Here is a 12,229-nt window from a genome sequence, read left to right on the forward strand (position 1 = left end):
CAAGACGCATGGATTTACATAAACATACACAGTTGATGTCCAACCATCAAGACTATGTTGAAACATTTGATGTACATAAAACAAACCTTTTTATTAGGGCTAGCATGATTCTGCTATTGTTCACATCTAAATGGTACTATTTCTATGAAAATAAATACAAAAGTCTTATGTATTCATAACATAATCAGAGAAAAAAAGGAATATAATAAAGTGTGTGATTTTCCATGCAGTGTGCAGTGGTTTGTAGGTGTCGACGTGGTGAAGGATGAAGCCATGGATTGGTAGCAGGAACAACAGGGGTGTGTGTGTGTATGGACGTTTGTGTGTGGGTAAAAAGGACTGACGGTGACACAGGAAGTTGAGGTGGACAGACAGGAAGTTGAGGTGGATGCAACTCAGCAGTGTCAAGGCTGCAGAATGAGGCAGGATCTCAAACTGTGCAGCAGTCAAACATGCCCCCCCGGGGCACAATCTGGAACCAAAAACTTAACACAAGGGTTAAAGATGTGTGTATTTTTTCAGTTTGTGTAACTTTAACCCTTGTGTTATCTTTGGGTCATTCTGACCCATCAGTCATTGTGACCCACCGTCGTATTGCGACAACTTTACCGAATACAAAAACAAAGTGAGGAATTTTCTTTTAACCGTCGGGCTGTCTCAGACCCCCCACATTGCAAAGGTTAAAAGAAAATGCTATTTATTGTTTTTGTATTGGGTAAACACAACATTGGTTTGTTGTGAACCTTTGGGTCATGTGACCCGAAGGCAGCACAAGGGTTAAGTGTGTCTGTTCTAGGGATTGTGTGAGGAATGCATACGGTATTCTTTCTGTCTGTGTGCAAGTGTGTGGGTGAATCTGAGCTCTCGAGTCCTATTCACACGAAGTGTGAGTAGAAAGGCTGTTCAGGGACCAACTACACTACAACTTGACTACAACTATACTACACTTCAGTAACACTTTACTGGGTTAGGGCCGCGTCCACACTCCTGATTCTTCTTCATATAGGATATAATAGGATATAATCAATAGGATATAATCCTGGAATTCAAAAACTGTCTCCTGGATTTGATCTGGCAATTAACTTTAAAAAAAAAATGTATATATATTTTTTTTCACTGGTGATAAAACGTGTCTCCTTCACAGTGTAGGTCACCAGGGGCAGTTAGCCAGGGGCAGTTAGCCTTCCTCCAGGGTCCATCTGGTCTGGTGATGTTTGTCTCCAGGAACACAGGAAGGTAGCGCAGTGCTGCCATCTGCTGCTGGAAGAACCTGACATTTATACGCTTTCCTAAAGCAAAACACACAAGTCTATAGAATTTCTTTTATACGTAACTTTATTTAAATGGGTTTATCTGGTACACAGTGTTGAATGGCAGGCAAGATGTGTGGTCAGGAGAGAAGCCTCTGAAAATGTAGAACACACCAGACTGGAGGAGCTGCTTGTCAGGTCAGCACCTGGCCCCCAAACATCTCGTCGACAGAGAAGATCCTGGCCAGAAACAAGGATCTCTTCCATGAGCTGGTTTCAGTCCTGACCGCGCTGGTGTTCAGAGATCAGACAACTAGAGCTGGCTGTCTGAGTTCATTAACCCTTGTGTTATCTTTGGGTTAGGGTTACTGTTAGAGACCCTGGCTGTCTGAGTTCATTAAGGCATGTGGAGATGTTTGCTCCCGACACAGGAGAAAGAAATGACTTTAGGTCCAGCATGATTCAGTCATGTCATGGTTCTACTCTATAAAACTAACTATACATTATACTGGGCACATACATAAAACTAAAGAACACTGATTATCTTCTGTACCAACAGAATTACACAAAATAAGGTCAACAATAAAAATGTAATGGAGGCTGACAAACATGAAGCTGGTTGTACGTGGTCTGTGTTAAAGAGCCAGCAGGGTATAGGTGTGTTATGGTATGGACAGGTGTTAGACGGGCGCTCTGGCGTCGGTTGGGGAATCTGTTTGGAACTGGGGAGAGGATGAGCTCTCAGCCTAGCAGCTCCTATCGGGAGGAATTCTTGTAACCTCTCTCTGTCTCATGCTCCCTCTCTCCCTCCTCCCCCTCTCCCTCCTCCCCCTCTCCGGTGTTGCGGTCCTCAGAAGACATAGCTGTCGTCCCTGTTGGAGCTGTTGCCGTTCGCGCTGTACCAGTCTGGTTCTGTCAGACAGTCCTGGGGGGTCACCCCAGTGTCCAGGACCTGGGGGTTATTACGTGACACTGCCAGTCTGGGGGGGGGGGGGCAGGAGAAGAAAGTTAAGTAACAAATAAAAGGTGAGTTTAAGGAATAACTGCCCAGTGTGATTGATGTAATGAAATGAAATGAGTTATAAGACGTTTCACACAAATGCCGATATGATTAGCTTATGTTGTCAGCATTACGTCTGGGACAGTTAGTTCTGATCTGGTCCTACATTGTCAGTAGCACAGTGTTTCTTTCTAGGGGGGTCATGGTGGGGTCAGGGTGGGGTCAGGGGGGTTAGGGTGGGGTCAGGGGGGTCATGGTGGGGTCAGGGGGGTCAGGGTGGGGTTAGGGGGGTTAGGGTCAGAGGGCGATGGCTGGAGACACTCATGGTTACCTTGAAGAGGCCCGTAGCTATCCAGAGTACAGCTGGAGATACACACAGTAGCAGGATTAAGGTCACGTGCTAAATCCTCTCTCTCTCCTCTTTCACATTCCCCTTCACTGCCTTCCACCAGCCCCCCTGCCTCCCTCCCTGGTGTGTTTGCTGAGTAGGGGGAGGTGAGCTTCTCCTTGTGAAAATCCCTCCTCTCACTTTTAGAGCATTTTTCTGAAGATCATATCTATAGGTGGAGCTGATCAATCAGGAAGCAGGAAGGACTTGAGCGACGCCTGATCGGGCAAATCATCATGTGTGTGATGTGACAACCAGAGAGAGAGCCAGAGAGAGAGAGACAAACCAGCCTGGCTGACAGGTTTCTCACCTTGAGAAGGCTTCATCCAAACCATCTTCCATTTCCTGAAAAAATAAATAAAAATGTGTTCATGCGAACAGTGTGTGTAAGTACTGTCTGTATGTGTGTGTGTGTGTGTGTACTGTCTGTATGTGTGTGTGTACTGTCTGTATGTGTGTGTGTGTACCGTCTGTGTGTGTGTGTGTGTGTACCGTCTGTATGTGTGTGTATGTACTGTCTGTATGTGTGTGTGTGTACTGTCTGTATGTGTGTGTGTGTGTACTGTCTGTATGTGTGTATATGTACTGTCTGTATGTGTGTGTATGTATGTACTGTAAGTGTGTGTATGTACTGTAAGTGTGTGTATGTACTGTAAGTATGTGTATGTGTGTGAGTGTATGTGTACTGTGTATGTATAGGAGTGTGTGTACTATGTGTGTGTGTGTGTGTGTGAGGGTATGTGTCACCCAGACAGTGTAGTTGTGGATGTTCTCGGGGGGGCTGGGGTCCAGAGGACTCTCCTCGATGTTGTTGGTTTCCAATACCATGGCAACGTTATCATCAAAGTCCAAGAGGTTGCCCGTGGCAACGTCTGTGGAGTTAGTCAAGGTCAAGCATGTCAAAGGTGTGTATGTGTGTTCCCAGCACCTGTGAGACTAGCCAGACTGTTGTGTGTGTGTGTGTATTGTGTGTGTATGTGTGCGTGTACCTGTGAGACTGTTGGATCTCTGGGAAGAGATGGATTCCTCCCCTGCAGAGCCAGACTTCACCCTTTTCTCCTTCTCTACAGGGAGGACACACACACACAGGCTCTGTCTCTGTGTGTGGAGTGTGTGCGCGTGTAGTAAAGTCAAGTGTGTGTGTGTCCGCAAGTCAGGTCCCTACCATCTTTGGCCACCTGCCAGAACTCAAATGCCACTTTGAAAGCCTGGGCTACTGTTAGAGTCACAGCCTGAGCCTTGGGAGAAGAGAGGGAGAGAGTGTGACGGAGAGAAGGAGACAGAGAGAGACAAAGGCAGAGTGTATTAAACGTTAAAGCATGCAAACAACATTCAAATCATAGATGTTTTGCTCTCTGTGGCCTTGTCAACCTGCTAGACTGTAGCTGAATCATTATCTGTCTGCCTGGGTGTAGGAACCAGTCAGTGAGAAGATGTGTTGAAAGGTCAACAGTGATTCCATGTCCCCTCTCCTTCTCCGGAGGGTGGAGACAGGAGGAGAGGGAGGGAGGGTGGAGACAGGAGGAGAGGGAGGAGACAGGAGGAGAGGGAGGGAGGGTGGAGACAGGAGGAGAGGGAGGGAGGGTGGAGACAGGAGGAGAGGGAGGGAGGGTGGAGACAGGAGGAGAGGGAGGGAGGGTGGAGACAGGAGGGAGGGTGGAGACAGGAGGAGAGGGAGGGAGGTCTAAACTCACCACTTTCCTCTTGGAGCAGAGGTAGGCGTGACACTCCAGGGTGCCGTTGAGGGTGTTCTGGGTAATGTAGGCAAACACCTTGTCATGCAGCTTGTCTGCCGTACAGTAGGATATCCTAGGAGGTCAGAGGGCAACACAGAGGGGGGTTGAAGGTTGGAGGGAAAACACACTCACACTCTCTCTCTCACACACACACACACTCACCTACCTGTATATGGAGACGTTCTCCAGGAGCTGGTTGCTCAGGCAGTCGAGCAGGACGATGCCCTGAGGAGACACCTTCAGAGACACTTTGGGAGCCTTCTTCCCACTGGCCTTCGCCTGGGGGCACAAACACCGTCACTCTAACAACAGCAGGAATGAGGGGACCGAATAATTGATGACATCACAAGGTGAATTTGACAGCCTGCCACGACGACATCACCTCCTGTGCGACGGAGCGTCTCACCGTGGCAACAATCCTCTTGACCGCTGCCGCCGACAGCTCCTCCCCCTTGGGCTGGTCCACCAGAGTCATGCCCAGGTGTCGGAGGTTAAAGGTCATCCCATCGACAACCGTCTCCCGGGTGTCGGTCCAGTTCTCCGGCAGCTCTGGGGAAGAGACACAGACCAGAATCACAGCTCTGCTCTGAGGAAGAGACACACAGACCAGAATCACAGCTCTGCTCTGGGGAAGAGACACAGACCAGAATCACAGCTCTGCTCTGGGGAAGAGACACACAGACCAGAATCACAGCTCTGCTCTGGGGAAGAGACACACAGACCAGAATCACAGCTCTGCTCTGGGGAAGAGACACACAGACCAGAATCACAGCTCTGCTCTGGGGAAGAGACACAGACCAGAATCACAGCTCTGCTCTGGGGAAGAGACACACAGACCAGAATCACAGCTCTGCTCTGGGGAAGAGACACAGACCAGAATCACAGCTCTGCTCTGGGGAAGAGACACACAGACCAGAATCACAGCTCTGCTCTGGGGAAGAGACACACAGACCAGAATCACAGCTCTGCTCTGGGGAAGAGACACAGACCAGAATCACAGCTCTGCTCTGGGGAAGAGACACACAGACCAGAATCACAGCTCTGCTCTGGGGAAGAGACACAGACCAGAATCACAGCTCTGCTCTGGGGAAGAGACACACAGACCAGAATCACAGCTCTGCTCTGGGGAAGAGACACACAGACCAGAATCACAGCTCTGCTCTGGGGAAGAGACACAGACCAGAATCACAGCTCTGCTCTGGGGAAGAGACACACAGACCAGAATCACAGCTCTGCTCTGGGGAAGAGAGACAGGCTCTGGGGAAGAGAGACACAGACCAGAATCACAGCTCTGCTCTGGGGAAGAGAGACAGGCTCTGGGGAAGAGAGACAGGCTCTGGGCTGGGCTTGTCTTTGCTACATGGAAGATGTTGGACCACTGGTGCAGAACTGTCTGAAATGTTCACTCAAGCACATACGTCAAAGAAATCTGGGGGAAAGGTCACAGTAGCTAATAACAAGGTAGAAGGTAAACAGTCAGGGTGAGAACATTCAGCTGTATTCTGTGGGCACCCACAGATATTGGCCAGAAACCTGAGGGAGTCAAGATTTTCAGCCAAACTTAGAGCCCAGAAATAAAACCCAGAGACACACTGATGCCTAACTTATAGGACTCTTGACATTCATCACAACATATTATATCCAGTTTGTCTGCCGTTTCATTCCTGAAACTGCCTTGTTTTAGCCCTTTCACTTTAAAAGGCTTTTGTTAAGATTTTAACCATGTACATCTTCTGATGCTCCCATCCTAATCTGGCTCTGCATCTGGGGTCTGGATCTGTCATTTTACATCATCACAAAAGGTAGAAAAAGGAGAAATTTTAACTGGAGAAGGAAAAACAGTAACTTTTTAATCACACTCCACCTCCTTCTCTCTTGTTCTCCCCCCTCTCTCATCTTCCCTGTTTCTCTCTCCCTCCCTCTACCTCTGTCTGTCTCTCCTTATCAGTCTGTCCCTGACCCTCTAACTGTTTACTAAGACACTTCCTCTGGGACTAGCGAGGGGGGATCACACAGATAAGAAGCTTCATAACATTACTTAGAAGTTGACCTTCTAACTCTTCAAGGCTGGCACACACACACACACACAGCTGCGCCCCAAGCCCAACCTGGCAGCCGATGACCCTGATATTATCAGAGGGGCCTTGGGTTCAAACATCATCTGCAACACGTGAGGAACCAGCCCCAACACGTTGGGAACCAGCCACAACACGTGAGGAACCAGCCACAACACGTGAGGAACCAGCCACATGCGGAACAACTGAGACCACGACACCCTCAGAAAACACTTGTCTCCACTAGGTCTTGTCTCCACTAGGTCTTGTCTCCACTAGGTCTCGTCTCCACCAAGTCTTGTCTCCACTAGGTCTCGTCTCCACCAAGTCTTGTCTCCACTAGGTCTTGTCTCCACTAGGTTTTGTCTCCACTAGGTCTTGTCTCCACTAGGTCTCGTCTCCACCAAGTCTTGTCTCCACTAGGTCTTGTCTCCACTAGGTCTTGTCTCCACTAGGTCTTGTCTCCACTAGGTCTCGTCTCCACCAAGTCTTGTCTCCACTAGGTCTCGTCTCCACCAAGTCTTGTCTCCACTAGGTCTTGTCTCCACTAGGTTTTGTCTCCACTAGGTCTTGTCTCCACTAGGTCTCGTCTCCACCAAGTCTTGTCTCCACTAGGTCTTGTCTCCACTAGGTCTTGTCTCCACTAAGTCTCGTCTCCACTAAGTCTCGTCTCCACTAGGTCTCGTCTCCACTAAGTCTCGTCTCCACTAGGTTCCGTCTCCAGGCCTGTTCCATGACCTCATCCATCAGGTCAGCGAGGGTGAGTGACCGTCACACCTGTGTGTGGGAAACGCTTCTAGAACCTTCTTAAACCCCCCAACAACCTCAACATCACACACCCCGCTCACGTCCAGACCGGCCCCTTCACACACACGGAACGCAGCTACATCACCGTGGAAACCACCAGTTTGTCCGGCAAACCAAGAATCAAGCACTGGGCACCAAACCAGGGCCTTTTGTCTGACCAAAAAGTTCCTCCGCCGACACAAATGTTTACCAGACCTTTGGGAGTTATATCGTTCAGAAGGACAACAGAGTCCCTGCCTGGTCACCAGAGCCTGGCCACCAGACTCACATGTCAGGAGCCAGTCTGGGATCCTCTGCTGTGATAGATCTGGATGAGTCAGTGTTTACAGTCATCAAGGCTTAGGAGATCCAGGGAAAACACACCGCCTTACAGACGTAAACCAATCAGAGTTTGTTTCAGGATTCTGGATTCACACAAACATATCTGCAATAACATGCTGCTTGTCCCCTAACCCTCCCTCTACAACAACAGGACTAAATAAACAATAATATTTTGCAAAGATTTCCCAATCCTAGTGTTTCCTCCTGCTCGGTCTCTCCCTGCTCCACCCACTGCAAGCCTCCATCACTGTAGTCTCTCTCTCTGCCTCTCTGTCTCTGCCTCTCTGTCTCTGCCTCTCTGTCTCTGCCTCTCTGCCTCTGCCTCTCTGCCTCTGCCTCTCTGCCTCTGCCTCTCTGCCTCTGCCTCTCTGTCTGCCTCTCTCTCTCTCTGCCTCTCTTTCTCTCTGCCTCACCTTTATCCACAGCTGATGGGATAGAGCAGATTTGGCCCGCGGGCCAGAGTTTGACCCCCTGGGATAGAGAGTGAGAAGATAAAGAGATCGAGAGAGTAAGATAAAATAGGTTCTCTGAGGGTGTTAAGTTCTAGCATAGTGCACTAATATTGGGTGTGTGGGTATGTGTGTGACAGAGCACAAGATGGATAGATAGAGAGATAGATATAAGGCTTCTAGCTACACATTACAAGACAATAAAGAGCCATAAAAAGCCCACTAACACCAGATCCTTCACATGACCACAGCTCAGACACTTGTGCTACACAACTGCAGTGGGCGTGGACGCGTCACACTGACTGACAGAGGGGGTGAGACAGGAGAGGAGGTGAGACAGGAGAGGAGGTGAGACAGGAGAGGTGGTGAGACAGGAGAGGTGAGACAGGAGAGGAGGTGAGACAGGAGAGGGGGTGAGACAGGAGAGGAGGTGAGACAGGAGAGGAGTTGAAACAGGAAAGCTGGTGAGACAGGAGAGGTGGTGAGACAGGAAAGGAGGTGAGACAGGAAAGGAGGTGAGACAGGAGAGGAGGTGAGACAGGAGAGGAGGTCTACTAGGGCCGTCCTGATGTGGGTCAAAGAGGAGGAATGTTTGGACCTGGAGACTCTCAGGCCCTGCTGTAACTAAGCACTTCCACAGCCTGGATTACAGGCCAGGGAGTAGAGGCCACACTGTGCTGTTGACCACCACACACACTGTAGACCAACTCCACACACACACACACACACACTGTGCTGTTGACCACCACACACACTGTAGACCAACTCCACACACACACACACACACACTGTGCTGTTGACCACCACACACACTGTAGACCAACTCCACACACACACACACACACACTGTGCTGTTGACCACCACACACACTGTACACCAACTCCACACACACACACACTGTGCTGTTGACCACCACACACACTGTAGACCAACTCCACACACACACACACACTGTGCTGTTGACCACCACACACACTGTACACCAACTCCACACACACACACACACACACACACACACACACACACACACACACACACTGTAGACCAACTCCACACACACACACACACACACACTGTGCTGTTGACCACCACACACACTGTAGACCAACTCCACACACACACACACACACACACACACTGTAGACCAACTCCACACACACACACACACTGTAGACCAACTCCACACACACACACACACACACACACACTGTAGACCAACTCCACACACACACACACACACACACACACACACTGTGCTGTTGACCACCACACACACTGTAGACCAACTCCACACACACACACACACACACTGTAGACCAACTCCACACACACACACACACACACTGTAGACCAACTCCACACACACACACACACACTGTAGAACAACTCCACACACACACACACTGTAGACCAACTCCACACACACACACACACACACACTGTGCTGTTGACCACCACACACACTGTAGACCAACTCCACACACACACACACACACACACACACACTGTAGACCAACTCCACACACACACACACACACACACACTGTGCTGTTGACCACCACACACACTGTAGACCAACTCCACACACACACACACACACTGTAGACCAACTCCACACACACACACACACTGTAGACCAACTCCACACACACACACACACACACACACACACACACACACACACACTGTAGACCAACTCCACACACACACACACACACTGTGCTGTTGACCACCACACACACTGTAGACCAACTCCACACACACACACACACACACACACACTGTAGACCAACTCCACACACACACACACACTGTAGACCAACTCCACACACACACACACACACACACACTGTAGACCAACTCCACACACACACACACACACTGTAGACCAACTCCACACACACACACACACTGTAGACCAACTCCACACACACACACACTGTGCTGTTGACCACCACACACACTGTAGACCAACTCCACACACACACACACACACACACACTGTGCTGTTGACCACCACACACACTGTAGACCAACTCCACACACACACACACACACTGTGCTGTTGACCACCACACACACTGTAGACCAACTCCACACACACACACACACTGTGCTGTTGACCACCACACACACTGTAGACCAACTCCACACACACACACACACACACACACTGTGCTGTTGACCACCACACACACTGTAGACCAACTCCACACACACACACACACACTGTGCTGTTGACCACCACACACACTGTAGACCAACTCCACACACACACTGTGCTGTTGACCACCACACACACTGTAGACCAACTCCACACACACACACACACACACTGTAGACCAACTCCACACACACACACACACACACACACACTGTAGACCAACTCCACACACACACACACACTGTGCTGTTGACCACCACACACACTGTAGACCAACTCCACACACACACACACACACTGTGCTGTTGACCACCACACACACTGTAGACCAACTCCACACACACACACACACACTGTAGACCAACTACACACACACACACACACACACACACTGTAGACCAACTCCACACACACACACACACACACACACACACTCACACACACACACACACACACACTGTAGACCAACTCCACACACACACACACACTGTAGACCAACACCACACACACACACACACACTGTAGACCAACTCCACACACCTCTAGACCCCAGACTCCCTGCTTGAGTTCTTCAACCTGTGTGTCCATATCCTATAAGAACAATCTTTTTGCAGCTCACACACACACTGTGAACACACGCACACACACTGTGAACACGCGCACACACATGGAGGGATGGACGGAGCACACAAACACACCAAAGTGTCCCCAGGAGGACTCTGTCTCTGCCTGAGGACAGGCCCCATAAGGGAATCGAACCCAGGACCTGTAAGGCACTGCCCCACCGTGAGACCACAGAATTTCCTCTGTGAGTGTGTGTCAAAGTTAAAAGTTTGTCCGTGCTCATTAAAGTGACAGCCTATTCCTTGTCAGTGACACATTTCTAACTCACTATGATGTGTCTAATGCTCTCTGATTGACATCAACTTCACTTCCATCCAGCTGTCTGAACCTGAACACAACCAGGCTGAGATGGATGACTGGCCCACTGACCTGCAACATTCCTGGGCTGTTGTCATGGTTATAGAGATAAGTAGTGGGGTAGCAGGACCCTTAGCCAGGATCAAGTTAGATTTAGCTCACTGCTGTGGCCAAGTGACCTCTCTATACCCGATGCTGGAAAGTAGGCACACAGTCACACAAAACAGCTACTGTGTTCTTTTAAAGTAGTTAACTGGTCGTTTGTCGAATAAGGGAAATACCGTTGATATTATGCAGTTAGTCGTTGGGGGTTTAGCCACAAAATATCCAATACCTGCGCAGGTTTGATCTGGTCAAAAGACTTGAGGACCCAACTACTGGACAAATGTTGATGGGAAATGGAAGGCCTGTCTGTCATAGACTTGGTCACTATGACAACAAACATCAGAGTTGAGTGACGAAAGTTACTGCCATTGCGGAATATGAAATACCGTTCATACTGTTAAGTAGTCACCGTTACATGACTATACTTTTTTGTCAAAATGGTAGAGTATAAAAGTATCATAATGTGTATCATACTGAGGATATTTTGAAATACAATTCATGACAGCTGTGGTGGAAGTGAACAGCAAGGTTCGACCTCGTTGCGGTTGGTAGGCTCCTACTTGTAGGTTTCATGAGTTTGCAAAGAAAACGTAAAAACTCTTACTTTTATGTCTGCTGGCATTCCACGACTGTTTCGCGATACTTGGACTTCGGATAATGGCTCTCCCAGCTGACTTCAGGGCATCCATCGTGTCAAGTTTGTCTGAAGTTGTTGAGTACGCTTCCAGACCGCTGCTCCCGGTGGTGATGTCTCTGAGTTTGACCGCAGCTGGTTCTGGACTTAAATTTGGACCATAGTGGGCGTGGCTTTCTGTCCATCAAAGCGAACTGACAACCGTAAACCTGCGAATCTAGCGATCCGAACCCTTCAAAATAAAGCTTTTATGAAAGAAGGGCACGGATTACATTTTATTATGTAAATGATGACGATGTATATATTTTTGCTAGCATTTTTTTTTAATGCATCATTTTCCTTTGAGGGTCAATATAGATTTAGTAGACACCTTTGAACCCCAGCACCAATCCATTTGAC

The 12,229-nt window shown here is 49.0% G+C and overlaps 1 protein-coding gene across 4 annotated transcripts; it reads right to left on the reverse strand.

Annotated features, from left to right (window-relative positions):
- Positions 1–1,323: 1,323 nt before the first annotated feature.
- Positions 1,324–11,936, reverse strand: ldlrap1a (low density lipoprotein receptor adaptor protein 1a). Of its 4 annotated transcripts, none has more exons than XM_062446211.1 (10): positions 11,801–11,936; positions 4,757–4,923; positions 4,541–4,653; positions 4,333–4,447; positions 3,804–3,876; positions 3,628–3,702; positions 3,386–3,510; positions 2,949–2,983; positions 2,582–2,613; positions 1,324–2,230 (listed from the first exon to the last, which is right to left on the reverse strand). In XM_062446211.1, the coding sequence occupies exons 1-10, from the start codon at positions 11,883–11,885 to the stop codon at positions 2,184–2,186; spliced, it is 867 nt and encodes a 288-aa protein (XP_062302195.1). In that variant the 5' UTR covers positions 11,886–11,936; the 3' UTR covers positions 1,324–2,183. The 4 variants fall into 4 exon arrangements, with proteins under 4 accessions (XP_062302195.1, XP_062302193.1, XP_062302191.1 ...); XM_062446210.1 differs by lacking the exon at positions 1,324–2,230 and adding an exon at positions 2,249–2,491 and having other exon boundaries at positions 2,552–2,613; XM_062446209.1 differs by lacking the exon at positions 2,582–2,613 and having other exon boundaries at positions 4,781–4,923.
- Positions 11,937–12,229: the final 293 nt, after the last annotated feature.

The sequence above is a fragment of the Osmerus eperlanus genome, chromosome 20 (genome assembly GCF_963692335.1).
Source record: "Osmerus eperlanus chromosome 20, fOsmEpe2.1, whole genome shotgun sequence".
In the NCBI taxonomy this organism is placed as follows: Eukaryota; Metazoa; Chordata; class Actinopteri; order Osmeriformes; family Osmeridae; genus Osmerus; species Osmerus eperlanus.